The sequence below is a fragment of the Zootoca vivipara genome, chromosome 2, assembly GCF_965207765.1.
Source record: "Zootoca vivipara chromosome 2, rZooViv2.hap1.1, whole genome shotgun sequence".
NCBI classification, from domain to species: Eukaryota; Metazoa; Chordata; class Lepidosauria; order Squamata; family Lacertidae; genus Zootoca; species Zootoca vivipara.
Window position 1 is genome coordinate 16,110,585 of NC_142584.1, and position 17,815 is coordinate 16,128,399.

Consider the following 17,815-nt stretch of genomic DNA (forward strand, 5'->3'; position numbering starts at 1 on the left):
GAGCTCTTATTTTGGCTCCCATCTTGACCTCAGTCTGTGCTATGAAGTAGGGAGGTGGATTCTTTTCAGTGACAAGCAATGGAGCCTCCATCTTCAGCAGCAGTTTATCCCTCGCCAGAGGGATGATGGTGGTGCAAGAAACCATTTCATCTTGCTCTGCTTCTGAGCTTCCCAGGAGCATCTGATGGGTCCCTGTTACAGGGGAACTGCTAGATCTGATTCACTGCCGGGTATTCATATGAATTCTGTATGTCTCTCAAATTGCTCTTCACCATTAAGAAGAAGAAGAACAGTTTGGATTTGATATCCCGCTTTATCACTACCCGAAGGAGTCTCAAAGCGACTAACATTCTCCTTTCCCTTCCTCTCCCACAACAAACACTCTGTGAGGTGAGTGGGGCTGAGAGACTTCAGAGAAGTGTGACTAGCCCAAGGTGACCCAGCAGCTGCATGTGGAGGAGCGGAGACATGAACCCGGTTCCCCAGATTGCTAGTCTACCGCTCTTAACCACTACACCACACTGGCTCTCCCCACCCATCAGTTTTCTGCCAGGGTGTCTGAAAAAGAATGCTGTTTGGCCAGCACGTTGTCAGAACAGAGCCAGTTTGGTGTGTGGAAGTCTCTTTGTGCACGAGCATCCGGAAACTCTGCCCCTCTCCGCCCCCATAGGTGAAACATGACCCGTGCTACCTCACAATCTTGGCTGGCAAATCAGTCCATCAATAAAAAAGTGCAACAAGAATGTGTTGAAATAATGTATAAAAATGAGTTTTGAATCTACTTGTTAATCAATACAATCTGATGTGGAGGTTCCTTCACTGCAAGAAGTGACGCTACAGGGAGCTAGGCAGGGGGCCTTCTCAGTAGTGGCCCCCTCCCTGTGGAACACCTTCCCATCAGATATCAAGGAGATGAGTAACTATATAACCTTTTGGAGACATCTGAAGGCACCCCTGTATAGGGAAGCCTTTTACTGTATACTGTTTTAATATATATATATGCTAAATGCCACCTAGTCAGATGTACAGGATATTGATATTGATATTATTAGGGTGTGACACAAATAATATTTGTTTGTTTGTTTATACATACCATAGCCTGATGGTCCTCAAGGCAACTTACAGATAAGAACAAGAACTGCTAAAAACATAAGAGAACTGAAGAACTGAACTGGAGACACAGCATGAGAGGGGAAAAGGAATGGGAGGGAGGAGGGGAAAGCAAGCTCCAGCACGTTCTCCCATAGCTTTCTACCTATGCAGATTTAGGGTGTCTAGAAGAGCAGCAACTCGTCATTCAGAGTTCTGGCTGCCTTGTCCTCCTGGTAAGCACTCCCCACTGCACTCACACATGGGGGGAGGGAGGGGGAGGGGGAGAGGGAGAACATCCAGTATTCAACTTGAATCAGAACTCAAAGGGGCTTGGACCCACCAAACTTATTTTTAGTGCCAGAGCTCAGATAGGGGATATATCTGGAGCACATTTACAGTGCCCTCTCTGGGTTATGTGAGTAGCCAGAACCAGCCCCCACACACAAACCGCGGTTCACAAGACAGAGCATCCTGCCCCACATTGAGCAACAGATTCCTGCCTTGCGGTCCCTTTCAACTCTACAATTCTATGATTCTATAGAGCCGCTCGTAATTATAAACATATTCCCTGGCCATCTGTTTTACTTGTTAGAGAACGTGTCGAAATTGCACATTCCCCGACCAAGTGCATGAATGGCTTGCCTGCCTCGTACCGCGGCAAACTGAGTTTATTTCCACTCAAGCCATTCTTGGGGGGGGGGGGTTGTTATGTTTCAGATATGTGCTGAAAACAGTGTTTAGTGTCATTCGATTTGTTTCAAGCACAGATCACCAATTGTCAGCACCGTAAGGAAATGCCACACGGCTTGTCATTAGGATGGCAGCTTTTTATTATTATTTACCCTGGACGAGCTCCTGTATTTTGAATAGTGACATGACAGGCAGGAATCAATAGCTGAACTTTCCTCATCTCTGGATTGCAGGGGAGGGGGGGGGCGGATGTTGGCGTGTGCCTGTCAGCAATCTGTGCTCATTCGTATGACCGGTTGGCCGAACGAATGCCGGATGCCGGATGCAAAGAAAGCCGACAGGGACTGCAAACTGAATTCTACCTGCAGTCATACGAACCAAGCCAAGTAACGGTTAAGTAGCAGAAGCAGGAATGGTTTCCACTTTTAATTAGCACTTGCAAACAGCATGCTTTATTGGCAGCAGAGGATAGCCTTGATTCCACAAACATGCCCCTTTATGCGCATCGTTTCTCCACCCCACCCCATAAATGTTACTTAGCAAAAGAGGTTTCGTGTGTACAGTGGGCACAGCACCCTGAGCTTATCTACTGTATCTGAACGGGGCCTGACGTCGAGCGAGTTATCCCCGTTGCATAGCAACGAGATTCAGATGACCATGTAAAAGTACTGGCTGCTCTTCCACGGTGAAGCGTCACATGTTCCTCACACGGTTCCTCCTCCCTGATTTGCTCTGCTGTGTAATTTGCCGGGACACAACCTGTTCTGTTGAAAAAAAGAAAAGGTTTGCAGTTATAATGAAAGGACCAACAGCTTTCACATCGTCATCGTTCTCATCATAAACCTTGTTTCTCCTAAGTTCATTTCCTAGAGTCATGTAACTTATTTGTTTTTGAATCAATTGGTCCCTGCCAGTGTTTCCTTCTTTTTTTGAAATCGGTTTTATTTGATTTCACAAATATGAATTTATAGCAATACCAAATACATATCCAGATAAAGAGATTTCTCTCAATCTCGAGACTTCCCCCCCCCATCCCCTCCATGGGTTTTAGTGTCAACATTTTCATCTGCATATTATTTCATAGTCTATATTTTGTACCTATCCATATTGTCCATAGTATTTGTTACATTACAAGTGAGATTGAAATCCTGCTAATGTTTTAATCTGCTTACAGTGGTCTCCTAAATTATATTTAAAAAATTCCCATTCTTTCTTCAAGTTTTGGTCTACTTGTTCCTGAGCTTTCCGGTCAGTTTTGCTATTTCGGCGTAGTCCAACAGCTTGGTTTGCCATTCTTCTCTGGTAGGGAGTCTTTGTTCTTTCCATCTCTGTGTTAATAGCACCCATGCTGCTGATGTCACATACATAAAAAGTCTTTTCTGCTCCTTTGGGATATTGTTGTTGTTGTTTAGTCATTTAGTCGTGTCCGACTCTTTGTGACTCCATGGACCAGAGCACGCCAGGCACTCCCAACATCAGGGTCTTTACCAGGGAGTCTTCTCTTCTCATGAGGTGGCCAAAGTATTGGAGCCTCAGCTTCAGGATCTGTCCTTCCAGTGAGCACTCAAGGCTGATTTCCTTCAGAATTGATAGGTTTGATCTTCTTGCAGTCCATGGGACTCTCAAGAGTCTCCTCCAGCACCATAATTCAAAAGCATCAATTCTTCGGCGATCAGCCTTCTTCATGGTCCAGCTCTCACTTCCATACATCACTACTGGGAAAACCACGGACCTTTGTCGGCAAGGTGATGTCTCTGCTTTTTAAGATGCTGTCTAGGTTTGTCATTGCTTTTCTTCCAAGAAGCAGGCGTCTTTTAATTTCGTGACTGCTGTCACCATCTGCAGTGATCAAGGAGCCCAAGAAAGTAAAATCTCTCACTGCCTTCATTTCTTCCCCTTCTATTTGCCAGGAGGTGATGGGACCAGTGGCCATGATCTTGGTTTTTTTTTTATGTTGAGCTTCATGTTGGTATTCAGCACCTAATTACAGCACCCGTCACTGGCTCCCGAGGAAGTGAAGCAAAAACCACCTAGCATCACCCATTTGTGCAACGGGCTGTCATCATTCTACATCTAAAGGACTGCACTTTGATTGGAGATGACCAGGGGGAAGAACTACTGCTGACCTGCAGAATCCTAGCAAAGGAATCGCTCAGTTGTACCACTACATGGCAGAGAGATTATCAGCTTCCTAGGTAAAAATCAACCCGTGTTTATGTTCCTTTTACTGTTGTTACTTTCTTCAGAGGAACTTGGCGTGTTTGAAGGTCAGGTTCAGGGAGTGTGTTGGAGGAAGCTGTTACCCACTTTATTACTAACCAATTAACAATTATTTTGATGGATGATGGGGGAGGGGAGGGAACTTTGTGCTTGCAGTCCACTGTAGAAATCCTTGCCAAGAAAGGCTGGGTCATCCACCGGGCCTGGGATAGCTCAGTCGGTAGAGCACAAGACTCTTAATTGCAGGGTTGTGGGTTCAAATCCCATGTTGGGCAAAAGATTCCTGCATTGCAGGGGGTTGGACTGGAGTAGATTCCAGGGGTGCCTAAACTTTTTCCAAAGAGGGCCAGATTTGATAAAGTGAACATGCGTGAGGGCCAACCAAAGTTGTTGACCTTTTTTAGGATTGAAGTTGCTGAGCTTTTACCCCACTATATATACTGCCACAGGAGCCGAACGAAATCATCTGGCGGGCTGGATTAGGCCCCCAAAATGGAATTTGGACATGCCTGGACTAGGCAACTCTTGTGGTCCCTTCCAACTCTATACTGTGCATTGTAGCTTTAGCAAGTGCCCAGCATCATTGCTAATTACATTTCCCAGGTCCCATTTTTGGAACTTTCACTTTACAGTACTCATCAGCCATTGTTACGGGTGTTCACCACTGGAAGCATGACATTTAAAAATGGAAAAGAAGAGCAGTGGTTAGATTAGCTTTTGCTAAACTTGGTGGCGTCCAGGAGTTTTGGACTGCAACTTTCAGTAGTCAGCCCCAGGCAGCATGGACCATGGGCAAGGCAGCCTAACAGTCAAGGAACTCTGCTGCTCTATCCTTTCTTAGTCTGCACAGGAAAATTGCAATTTGCTCTTTTTCAAAAGCTCTGTCGGCGCATGCACTTCGCAGCTAAGTCACAAGGCCGGCAACTTCTACTATTTTATTTCAAACCATGCTATTTTTAGAAAGCTACTTAAAACCTAAAAACAGAGACTTGTAGCAGAACCAAAGGAATTTCAGACTTCACGTTAAAAATCCGAGCGCGCTGTTTTTAGAGCTGAACACCTGGGCTGTCTCAAAATTACACTTGGAGGTTTGAAGCTGGCCCATCTGTTGACATTCCTTGACCTCTAAACCATCTTCAGCCCCGTTTTCCAAATTCTGAGCAAGCCTGCTGTTACAGGATTTCACGGTGCGAACAAGGCGGGGAGTGCTTTTGTTTTAATGGCATGTTTTTGTTTATTTAAATGAGATCACTGGGATGTATCTGGGAAAGGCCCATGGCTCAGTGTCACAGCATCTTGCTTTGCATATATAAGGATTTGGGTTCAACCACAGCATCTCCACAGAGGAAAATGGCTTGAAACCCTGCCAGTCAGTGTAAACAGTACTGAGCTGGATAGACCACTGGGTCTGACTTGGTATACATCTGCTCCTTTGTGTGAAAAGCTGTACACACATCCAGCAGTGTAGCATTGGCTGTCGGTGCCCGGGTGTCTAGGAGGTCAGAGTCAAGTATATACTTCCAGAGTTAATTACTTCTGGTAAATGAACGGCCATAGCAGCTAGAGGGCCATGAAAATTTGTGTCCTGGGCTTTTTAGACTCGTCTACCCATGTACTAGGGACGCGGGTGGCTCTGTGGTTTGCTGATCAGAAGGTCGGTGGATCGAATCCCCGTGACGGGGTGAGCTGCCGCTGCTCCTGCCCACCTAGCAGTTCGAAAGCACATCAGAGTGCAAGTAGATACCATAAATAGGTACCACAGAAGCAAGCTTAAATTTGTGACGTTTTCTGCCCCACTAAATTTTCCAAGGACCAATTCACATGGCCACTCAGGACATGTAGGACTCTCTGCTTTAGGAACAATGTATTTGAGCTTTCCGTATAAGGCCACAGTGGAACTACCACAGATGATGGTAAATATGGAGTCCAGACCAAACCAGGCAGGGCGTGTGGTAGAATGGAGGCGGGGGGGATATCGGTTGTCACACCATAAATCCTCACCAGTCATGTGAATTGGTACAGAGTAAAAAGAACATGCGGGTGGCAGGATGCGGTGGCGGGATGCGGGTGGCACTGTGGGTTAAACCACAGAGCCTAGGGCTTGCTGGTCAAAAGGTTGGCGGTTCGAATCCCCGCGACGGGGTGAGCTCCCGTGGCTCGGTCCCAGCTCCTGCCAACCTAGCAGTTCGAAATCACTTCAAAGTGCAAGTAGATAAATAGGTACCGCTCTGGCGGGAAGGTAAACGGCGTTTCCGTGTGCTGCTCTGGTTCGCCAGAAGCAGCTTAGTCATGCTGGCCACATGACCTGGAAGCTGTACGCTGGCTCCCTTGGCCCGTAAAGCGAGATGAGCGCCGCAACCCCAGAGTCATCTGTGACTGGACCCTAACGGGCAGGAGTCTCTTTACCTTTACCTTTGTACTATCTCAGGGATGTCCAACTGGTCGACTGCGATCAACAGGTCCACCCCCGGTTGTCATAAGTCAATCGTGATCGATCGCAGACTCACTTTCTTTTGCGGGGGGGGGAGGGGCATCCGGCAGTGGAAGACAGGAGTGCCTGGCGTGCTATGGTCCATGGGGTCACGAAGAGTTGGACACGACTAAACGACTAAACAACAACAACCAACATGACTCTGGCAAATTTACCACCCAACACGGAACTTCTATAAGCACAGACTCAAATTTTCATATGTTACAGAATGAGAGGTGGGTTAAAGTGTAAATTTTGGGTTCTCTTGATTCCTCATTTTCCCAGTCTTAAATTCAGTTCTTCAAATTTTCACATCAGTTTGGGGTTATTATTTATAAAATTCCTCACGAAAATTCACCATAATTTTAGTGTGACATTCTCCTAATATACACATTTTTGTGTGCAATTTTGCTTCGTTTACACACACATTTGCAAAGCAGTGTTCCCCAGTATAACACATCTTTGTATATTGGTTTCACCAATATACAATACTATATGCACATTGCTTGGGCTGGAAGATTGCATTGTCAAATTGGGAGAAATGCAAATTTTGAAGGATGGGTGTGTTTCAATTCACTTAATTGTTTTGGAAACTGCGATTTTTGGAAACTCCGAAATAGGTAGATTTGTCTTTCAATGCAAGCTGAATCATTTTTTTTCCTCCTCCCCACACCATCCCTCATCAGACTTGAGAATGGGTTTGGATGCTTGTTTATTACATTCATATTCTACGTTTCTTCCATGGAACTCAGGGCAGTGTTTTGAATATATTGTTGGGAGCTGCCCAGAGTAATGATAATATTTCATTGTTCTTTGGGGTTCCCTGATTGTCTGTGATCCATGCAGGGATAGACCTTACCTTCAGCAGGGTTGCTGCATCAAATCCCTGCAGGCCATGCTCTGGGTGTGGGCTCCAGACTCCAGACAGAGAGAATGCTTGGGTGATTTGCACAACATACTCAGAACATCTCAGCTATGGTGCGATGCATGTGGTAGAGGTGGAACTTTCAGTGGCTCCCGTTGAATATCTATGATCATAGAATCATAGAGTTGGAAGAGACCACAAGGGCCATCCAGTCCAACCCCTTGCCAAGCAGGAAACACCATCAAAGCATTCCTGACAGATGGCTGTCAAGCCTCTGCTTAAAGACCTCCAAAGAAGGAGACTCCACCACACTCCTTGGCAGCAAATTCCACTGTCGAACAGCTCTTACTGTCAGGAAGTTCTTCCTAATGTTTAGGTGGAATCTTCTTTCTTGTAGTTTGAATCCATTGCTCCGTGTCCGCTTCTCTGGAGCAGCAGAAAACAACCTTTCACCCTCCTCTATATGACATCCTTTAATATATTTGAACATGGCTATCTATCACCCCTTAACCTTCTCTTCTCCAGGCTAAACATATCCAGCTCCCTAAGCCGTTCCTCATCAGGCATCGTTTCCAGGCCTTTGACCATTTTGGTTGCCCTCCTCTGGACACGTTCCAGCTTGTCAGTATCCTTCTTGAACTGTGGTGCCCAGAACTGGACACAGTACTCCAGGTGAGGTCTGACCAGAGCAGAATACAGTGGTATTATTACTTCCCTTGATCTAGAAGATGCTATACTCCTATTGATGCAGCCCAGAATCTATATGGTTCTAAACAGGTCAGTTTCTCCCCTTGTGTGCTAGTGATTAGATTCTTCAGGTTCACAGGAACCAACAGTTTGTATCACAATCTAACAAGGAGACAGGTCTGTTTGGTTTTCCTGTCCAGCAAAATATCACATGTCATCTAATAACATTGTGCTGTGTGTTTGTTGCTTTGGGCTGAAAATATACGTTTAAATGTTTGATTGTCCTGCGCTCCCTTCTCAAGGGATCCTTTTTCTAAGACTAATCTCAGATTAATATCGTTTATCAGCAGTTCTCAGATTCTCCTTTCCTCCTGGAGCTTATATTTCTGTTTACCTTTTTTCTCCCTTAACCCTAAACCTCTCAAAGGCTTCTTTCTGTATTTATGGGCATATCAAATACGAATTCTTTATGTACCATATCTCCCCATGTAGCAGTGCCAGCCATTCCCCCTTGCTGGTGTCAATCGCCCTGTATTTATGTACTTAAGTGTCCAGTAACTAGTAATTTTTGTATAGCATGGATGCGTCCAAATCTTTAATCTATTGGTCCTTCCTGAGTGGGATGGCTTTTAACTCACGGTGGTCATGTTATGCTCTGAAACGCTCCATAGACATCCATGATGGATCCATGATCAAGCGCCTCTTTAATAGCCTCTCTGTAATTATTTTCTGCATTAATTGGAGGCATTTTCTCCAGGTGATATACAATCAAGTCATAGTCAGAATAGACCAACTGAGCTCAATAAAATTAAAATAATAGAGTTGAAAGGGACATTGAGAATTATCTAGTCCAACCTATGCAGTTGTCCCATACGGGGATTGAACATTCAACCTTGGCATTAGAAGCACCACACTCTAACCAACTGAGCTGTCCAGGCTGAGTGCATTTAATTCAGTGGTTCTACTCTGAGTATCATTAGCACCAGCAATCATCCTCTGTCTCTAAAATACCTGCTGCATACTTTTAAATCTTGAGATTTTTTATATGCACAGGGAAAACACTGTAGCACAGTAGGTGTGTTAAGTCTGCAGCTGAAGAAGACCCCATAAATCCTTAAGAGATGATCCTTAAGACTGATCCTGTGGTCCTGCCATGCTGATGGATGATATTCTGCCCCTGCTAGCATTGGTACGACACAGGTGCAATTCCATCAATGCACGCCCAACAGCAGAACCCACAGCTCATTAGCAGCTGCAGAAATCAAAGCTAATGTGGCAATACCAACCAATGTTCCCACAGCGTCCCTGGAAACTGTCACCCATGAATCACGATTTTGCACATTGACCCTTGTTGCATGTGAGTGGAAGGCGCCAATCAAGATGCAGCGATGGCTGAACAACTTCATGATGTGGCTGAACCTGGGACACTTTCAGGCAGCTAGAAAAAGACTATGACACCTCCATCTGCATTACCCACAATGTTTTTGTATCACAGACTCTCCAAGTGTCCCTACCATATTTTTCAGGGACAGTCTCAGATTTACAGAAGCCGTCCCAGTTTCTGATTTGATCCCAGAATGTCCTGCTTTCCCTTAGGGCGCCCCTATTTTCATCGGAAAAATGTTGGAGGGTATGGAGTTATGTGTACCCCAAGCCAAAGAGATAAGTACAACCTTTAGGAGACCTCTGAAGTCAGTCCTGTATACAGAAGTGTTTTGTTTTTTTAAAAAGGTTAATGTTTTGTTATGTTTTCATACTGTATATGTTGGAAGCTGTCCAGAGTGGCTGGGGGAACCCAGTCAGATGGGAGAGATATAAATAGTAAAATTGTTGTTGTTGAATAGGACATCCCTATTTTCATCAGTCCCTTCATGGACCACTGCCATGTTGTGGCGAAGGGACTTGAATAACTCCAAGAAGCTATGAGCTATGCCGTGCAGGGCCACCCAAGACAGGCAGGTCATAGCCGAGAGTTTAGACTAAATGTGATCCACCTGGAGAAGGAATTGGCAAACCACTCCAGTATTTTGCCAAGAAAACACCATGGACATAAAAAAAGAGAAAAGCTTTGAGAAGAAAGCAAGAGTTTCCAAGGCATGCTCTGGTTCATGGGGTCACGGAGAGTCAAACACGACTAAGATGACTAAACAAAATTTTCATTGGAGAAATACATGTTGGTGGGATTGGTATCACTGTACTGAGCTAGGGAACCAGCACTTTGCCAGCGAGTTGTGGGAGGGGGCACGCACAAGGAAGAATAGCCCACTGCAGTCTCCCAAGACTCTTTCTGTGAATCGCCCTGAGACCAACCAAAGAAGCAAGCAAACAAATACAATGATGGCTAATCATCCTTTCCCCTCAGGCAAGAACTTGGCCTGAGGACACCAACTTCTGAACAGCCTTCCTGACGTTGCCTCTTTTAAACTGCAGTTGTATCTGCGGCATTTATTCATGCTCATGTGGTGTTCTCACACGATTTTTTTTTATTTTTGGAAATGGAGCTGTAACTGGGCAACCAAGAAGAAAGCTTGCATACCGGTAGCTCAGCTGGTCAGAGCATGGTGCTGATAACACCAAGGCTCTAGGTTCGATTCTGCTATGTAGTTGGATTAGAATTAAGCGTTTCCCAAATTTGGGTCTCCAGCTGTTGTTAGACTGCAACTCCCATCATCCCTAGCTAGCAGGACCAGTGGCCAGGGATGATGGGAACTGTAGTCCAAAAAGAAAAAGAAAGAGAAACAGCTGGAGACCCACGTTTCCCTTCCAACTCTACAGTTCTATGATTCCAGAAGTGCATCTTGCAAAACAGGCGCTCCGGAACGAATTTCACCTTTCCCTTCCCCATCCTTTCCCTTCCTCTGGATGCAGCCTTTAAAAGTCTTTTCTCGCTCATCCTTTCTCCCGCCGCTTTTCCGGCGCAGAAGAGGAGCAAAGCGCCGGAGAAGAGCAACCGGGATGGAGGCGGAGGCGGAGGCGGAGGCGGAGGCGGCGGTGGATAGGCAGGATCCGATCGCGGGCTGGGGCGGAGATCTGGCCGGCCCCTCCCGGACCCCGCCTCCCTGGGCGCAGGGCCGCCCTTGGGCGTCACGCTCGTCGGCGTACGCACATGGACAGCCAACTGCTCTGAGCGCGGCGCAGGCGGCCCCCCGGCAGCTCCACGGTCTGGGCGGAGCGAGCGAGCCAGAAAGGGCGGCTTGGTTGGTTGGCTGCCTGGCTGCCTGGCTGGCTGTCAGGGTTGCCTCTCTCCTTTTCTTTCTTTTCTTTCCTCTTTCTCTCCCCCACCCCCCTTTACTCCCCTCCTCCTGCTGCCTCTGTTGTTGTTGATGCAAAAGGGGATCAAGCGAGCAAAAGGACGTCCCCATTCCCTCGGAGCGTCTGGAGCCGGCTAGAACTTCGCCAAAAGGAGGAACCCTTGATGATTTTTATTTTTATTTTTCAGAAAAATTATTAGCAGTGGGGTTTTTTTTCTCTCCCCCCTCCCTCCCATTCTCTTCCTTTTACCTCCTAATTTGGGATTTCCCACCCACGCCCGCCCTCCTGTCCTCCCTCCTTTTTCTTTTTCTTGGTTTAAAAAATAATAATTTTGGGGCAGCGCGAGAGAGAGATCAGGACCATGGCTCGACCTCTGCCTCTGAATCCAACTTTCCTACCTCCAACCTACGGGGTGCTGAAATCTCTGCTGGAAAACCCGCTCAAGCTACCGCTGCAGCATGAAGACGGTGAGAGAAATGGGGAGCGGTGCCAAGGGAAATAAAGTCTGGGGTAGTGGTTTTGGGTCCCCCCCCCGCTTTATCCCGCTTGCTTGCTTCTTTCTCTCCTCTCCTCTCCTCCGGACCAATATATAAATATACACACACATACACACACGCTTCAGCCCGCAAAGATATTTAAAAGACTGCCTTCTGGCTAAGCAGCAGCAGCGCACAAAAGCGCATTTCGTGCAAACGCGCAAAAGCCCACATTAAGTTTGCGCATCAATGCAGAGCGCGGTGCGTCCGCTGTGCGCCCCGGGCAGGAGCCGGAGCGCTTTCCTTTAGGTTGCGGATCCTACAACTCCGTTGCTTGGGAGTGAGCTCTTGTTGAAAGGCGCCGTGCTTACTCTCAGGGAAATACTGCTGAGTTTTGCTTAGCTGGAACCCCTCAGCATGCTTCTACTGGGGTCTAGGGGCGCTTACTCCCAAGGAAGTGTTTTTAGAATTGCGCAGCCAGAGCCTATGCCTTAGGCTTGTGCTGTAACCGTGGGGTTACTGTAATAGAAACATGCATAGGGTTGGACTTTAATTTTATTTACTATGGCATGTGTAGTTAAAGAGTAAGCCAGCTGATTACTATTTTGATTGCTTTTTTATTATTCTCCTTGTTTGTCTGTAAAGCACACTTGGAACACTACTTCTGAAGGTGATTTAAATGGGAAGTTAAGGTGCTGGCGTCTTAATGGTTTTAGATATCAGTCAGCTCCTGCCCTCAGTTTTCTTGGAAGTCTTAACCTTTGATTTCTGTGGACCTGAGTTCCAAGGAAGTGCATGCCTAGAATTACAGCTATTAAAAATTCAGTCTTTCTCTCATACGGGAGAATGGATTTATGCGTTAGACTATTATTATTTTTAAAATTTAGAGAGAGGAAGGTACGCAAAATGTATTTCAGTTATGTTTCTGGATTTGCACGTAAGCAAAACTGAGCCCTTACCAAATACCTCTTTACACTCAAAAGCTGCAAGAGGTTTTTGTAAATATGTTAGCAAAGACTTATTCTACATCTTTTGTGTGAGTATTTGTGGTGTTTTTGTCCACAGCAGTGGGGCTTGTTAGCTGTTGTAGACTGCACAGCACTCAGTATTTCCCTGTAGTTTTCTAGACAGCTTCATATACCGCCTGTGATATTTGAGTATTGGCTGCCCAGGCTGATCCAAGGCATGCTTCCTTTAGAGCAAGTCACACTTCGTTCAGTGGGACTTACTCCCAAATAAGTGTGCGTGGACCTGTAGCATTCAGTCTTGTGAGTGACACGCAGCAATGCACGAAATCCATAAATAAGAAAAGGACACAGAGATTATAATGATTTTTCCAGATGAAGCATATCTGGAAGAAAGTTCAAAATTAATCCAAGATCATGGCAAATTATAAACGGTCAATTGTGGACAGCTGATCTTTCCCTAAATCCTAGAAACATATATGGCTGCAGTCTAGCCTGTCTATAGGATCCTCTACCCACCAGGGAGTAAGCCCCATTGAATGCAACAGAGCATATGTCTGAGTAGATGTGTAACTCTGTTTATTTGAATCTTTGGGCCTTTTTTATCCAGCATAATGACAGGAAATCTCTTTTTATGCATCTCAATCTTAAACCCAGTTTATGTGGAAGTCAAGACTGAGCTACAAGATATGTTGGAAATCCTTGATTAGCGCCCTCTTCTTTCTATACCGAAACACAGCTGTGGGACGCAGTGAATTTATTTGTTTTTATATATGTTTTCCTCTGGGAAAGCTCAAGGTGGTGTACATGGTTCCCCCCTGATTTATTCCCTGCAACAACCCTGTGAGGTAGGTTAGGTTGAGAGGCGGTTACTGGCCCGAGCTCACCCAGTGAACTTGATGGCCAAGCGGGGACTTGTATCCTGGTCTTCCAGGTCCTAGTCTGAAACTCCAGCCGCTGTGCTACACTGACTCCAGTGGCTTTACTCTGAGTAGTGGAAAGAATGGGTGTGTTGACCATCTCCCTTTCCCCACTGCCACTTTCCCAGTGAAAACCTAAATTATGGCAGCTGTTAGTCCTAAAGTACCAGTATTCTTCAGTCCTAAGGGGCAAATAGTTCATATGCATTCTTGGCTTCAAGCAAAAAACGCAACAACAACCCCCCCCCAACTAACACCCAAATGTTTTGGGGTATGGGGAAGAATTGATCAGGACAATGGTACATAGAGAAGTGGGGAACTTCAGTCTTGCCTTTCCAGCTCTCTGTTCTTGCCGCTAAAGCAGCTTAGTTAAAAACCAAGAGAGACCAATGAGTAATTTGTGGGAACATCCTATGCAGAACAGTGACCACCGTTTTTTGTTGGGAAAGATTCATTTAAACCACACAATTTACTTCCACATTAAATGACCTTTTGTTTGCTCATTTAGATCTTTGCAATCAAAGACCACTTCTGCTCGTGTGCTGTGTGCTTTTAATCACCAGGACATTCTAGTTGTTAACTCTGCTTTCTTGTGGACGATAAAGGCTATTATATTTATTTGTATCAATCAATGAGACTGTGATATGGCTCTTGGTCTTGTGAGCTATAGCAACTTTGTAAAACAGAAAAGAATACACGTCGTTCTTCTGCTTAAGGGCCAGGCAAGGTTTTTGAGAGGGGCGGGGTAGGGATCAAACTTTTCCTTTAAAAGTTTGACTCTCGGGAAGTTCTCCTGTTAAAGCCCTATTGGGATGAATAGGAACCCTGCGAGAACAGCTCTCGTATTGCTCTGATTCATCTCAGTGGGCTTTGTGCAAGAGAACTTGCATGCAGAGTAAGGGCGTGTTGGATTTTTCAACTTTCAGATTCCCCAAACGAGGGGTGTTAAAAAGTTGTAACATGACTTGGGAATTCAGAAGATGTTTTGGTGAAATGAATACAATTTAGTTTTGCTTGGGAAGGAAAATGTGTGTAAAATTGCATGGAAATCACTAAAAAGGATTGTCACATACTTGCAGTTGTTGTTGTTGTTGTTGTTGTTGTTGTTGTTGTTGTTGTTGTTGTTGTTATATCATTTAGCATTACCTGGCATTTTCAGAAGGTAAAATAAAAACTCTTTGGTTTTCCCGAGAGCAGTTTATGTGTTTGTTAATTCAATGTAGTGTTGCAAAGCGAGGTGTTGCCCAATCACAAAAATAGCAGGTTTGACTTCCTCTCTCTCTCTCAGACACACACACACACACACACACACACACACACACACACACACAACATTTTAAGACCGCCCCTCATTGAAAAAATTGGCAAAAATTAAGTTTCATCTTCTAAAATGACACTCTCAACTTGTGGGGCATGTCCTTTTAGGCAACACTTGTTCTAATCTCTCCCTCCCTCAAGTTTCCTGCACTGCGGGGGGTTGGACTAGATGACCCTTGGTGTCCCTTCCGATTCTACGATTCTATCATCTCTCTCTCTCCCGCTTCCCCCTTTCCCCGCCTCCAATTCTGTCTTCTGCTACGAACGCTCTGATGAAACCTCAGAGTGTTGTCTGGATCTGAACGCTTGCTCGAAGCCAAGTGTACAGATGAATTGCTAATTAGAAACAGAGGCAGAAACCCTGCATATATTTAACGAGTCGAAAATAATTTATCCCAGGCCCTTCAAAAACCCTATACCAAAACGTAGAGCTTGCCATACGGAGAGAGTCATAATTGCAGGGGGACTGACTCTTAGGGTTGGCTGTTGTCGGTTTCCTATAAAGCAAGATTAGAACCAATTCCTCTGTGGACGTACTGACTTTTCGCCCCCTCCCTGCCCCCCCTCTCTCCCTTTTCAGCGTTTTATAAAGAAAAAGACAAAGAGAAAAAGCTGGATGAGGACAATACCAATGCCATGGTCCCACAGTCCGCTTTCCTGGGTCCTACATTATGGGACAAGACGCTTCCCTACGATGGCGACACTTTCCAATTGGAATACATGGACCTGGAAGAGTTTCTCTCGGAGAACGGCATTCCGCCCAGCCCGGCCCAGCACGACCACAGCCCTCACCAACCAGCTCTTCAGCAATCTACCTCAGCATCACCTTCCGTCATGGACCTCAGCAGCAGAGCATCCACATCGGCCCACCCTTCCATGGTTTCTCAGAACTGCATGCAGAGTCCAGTCAGGCCAGGTAAATCAGCTGTAGGAGCTTTGTTGGGGAGACTCGAGTGCAAACAAACAGAATGAATGTGTGTGCGTGTGTGTGTGTGTGTGTGTGCGCGCGCGTGCATACATACACACTAGGGGCTGTTGTGCCTCAACCACCAACCCCCCTCCTAGAGCTTTTTCTTCCCACCCCTTGCGAGTGTCATACGTCCCCACACCCCACCCATTCATCGTTAATTCCACACAACCAGTGCTATTTTTCTAGAAAAAGAGTTCTGGCGAGTTCCGGCAGGAAAAAACACCTTGCACATACCCTGATCATGAACTTACAGTGGTGCCTCGCTTAACGAATGCCCTGCTTAACAAGATTTCTGCTTAACGAAAGGTTTTTTCGAGCGGAGGTTGCCTCGCTAGATGAATTCGTTTTACGAAAAATTCGTCTAGCGATTCGCGGTTTCCCATAGGAATGCATTGAAATTCAATTAATGCGTTCCTATGGGCAAAAAAAAATCAAAAAAATTTCAATGCATTCCTATGGGATTCGCTAGACGAATTTTTCGTTATAAGAAAAGACCCGTGGAACGAATTAAATTCGTCTCGCGAGGCACCACTGTACTTATTTTGGAATGAAGTTCCAGCTTATACAAGGAGGTTTATTTCTGTGGCCAGTTTGTATGTTGCTAGCAACAAGGTTTGCTTTTCCAGCAGCTCCCTTCCCGTGCCTTCTCAGTAACCTTTATAAAATAACAATAGTAACAATAGCAATATCCTGGGCGGCTTCCAACATATATAAAAACATAATACAGCCAAACCTCAGTTCCTGAACTCCTCCGTTATCGTGCGTTTCGGCTCCCGAACCCCGAAAAGCCGGAAATAAATGCTCCGGTTTTTGAACGTTTTTCGGAACCCGAACGTCCAACGCAGCTTCCTCTTGAGTGCAAGAAGCTCTTGCAGCCAATCAGAAGCCGCGCCTCGGTTGTCGAACATTTCGGAAGTCGAACCGTCTGCCGTTCGACAACCAAGGGTTGACTATAAAACATCACACGGTGCTATTTTTCTAGAAAAAGAGGTGCTAGAACTCACCATGAATGCCTCCCTTATTTGTCTATAATGGCCGCGGTACCCACCTGAGAGGTGCCGGAACTGAGTTCCAGTGAGTTCCAGCTGAAAACAAGCCCTGAAATCACACATTAAAAAGTTTACCTGTACAGGGCTGCCTTCAGATGTCTTCTAAAAGCCAGGTAATTGTTTATTTCCTTGACATCTGGTGGGAGAGCATTCCACAGGGCAGGCACCACCACCGAGAAGGCCCTCTGCCTGGTTCCCTGCAACCTCCTTGCAGTGAGGGAACCGCCAGAAGCCCCTCAGAGCTGGACCTCTGTGTCTGGGCTGAACTATGGGGGTGGAGACACTCCTTCAGGTATACTGAGCCAAGGCTGTTTAAGGCTTTAAAGGTCAGCGCCAACACTTTGAATTGTGCTTGGAAACATACTGTGCTTTAGTCCAGGAAGCACACAAGGGGTTCCAATTCCCATTCAGACATGGCCCTCCAGATTTAAAAACTGCTGTTTTTGCTGCAACAGACAGTTTGTAGTTTTATTACGGCGCGAGCTTTTGTGGACCGCAGTTCCCTTCATCAAATGTTATTAAGTGTTATCCTCAGTTGCAAATACATACATATGCATTCATGGTTGTTTCTAGGGTCAAGGGGGTGGGAGAGAAATGCAACTGAAGCGAGCAGGAAATGAAATGCAGAAAAGGACAGGCTGTGAGAATTGCGTTTCTTCCAAATTTATTGTATTTTAATACTTCTGTTGGAAGCCGCCCAGAGTGGCTGGGGAAACCCAGCCAGATGGGCGGGGTATAAATAATAAATTTATTATTATTATTATTAAAACAAAAAACAAAACCCAGACCCAGTTGTTGTTTATAACACAGAAATCCCAACATTGGTAAGCCAATTGACACAT

At 45.7% G+C, this 17,815-nt stretch overlaps 1 protein-coding gene across 2 annotated transcripts in view; it reads left to right on the plus strand.

The window, feature by feature from the left end:
- The first annotated feature begins 11,498 nt into the window (after nucleotides 1-11,498).
- The window catches only part of HLF (HLF transcription factor, PAR bZIP family member), a 63,622-nt gene continuing 57,305 nt past the window's right edge, over nucleotides 11,499-17,815 (plus strand). For both annotated transcript variants that reach the window (XM_035103832.3, XM_035103833.3), the window contains exons 1-2: nucleotides 11,499-11,743; nucleotides 15,535-15,870. In XM_035103832.3, coding sequence (XP_034959723.1) covers nucleotides 11,638-11,743; nucleotides 15,535-15,870 — 442 coding nt within the window. In that variant the 5' untranslated portion in view covers nucleotides 11,499-11,637. The remainder of the gene's footprint in view (nucleotides 11,744-15,534; nucleotides 15,871-17,815) is intronic.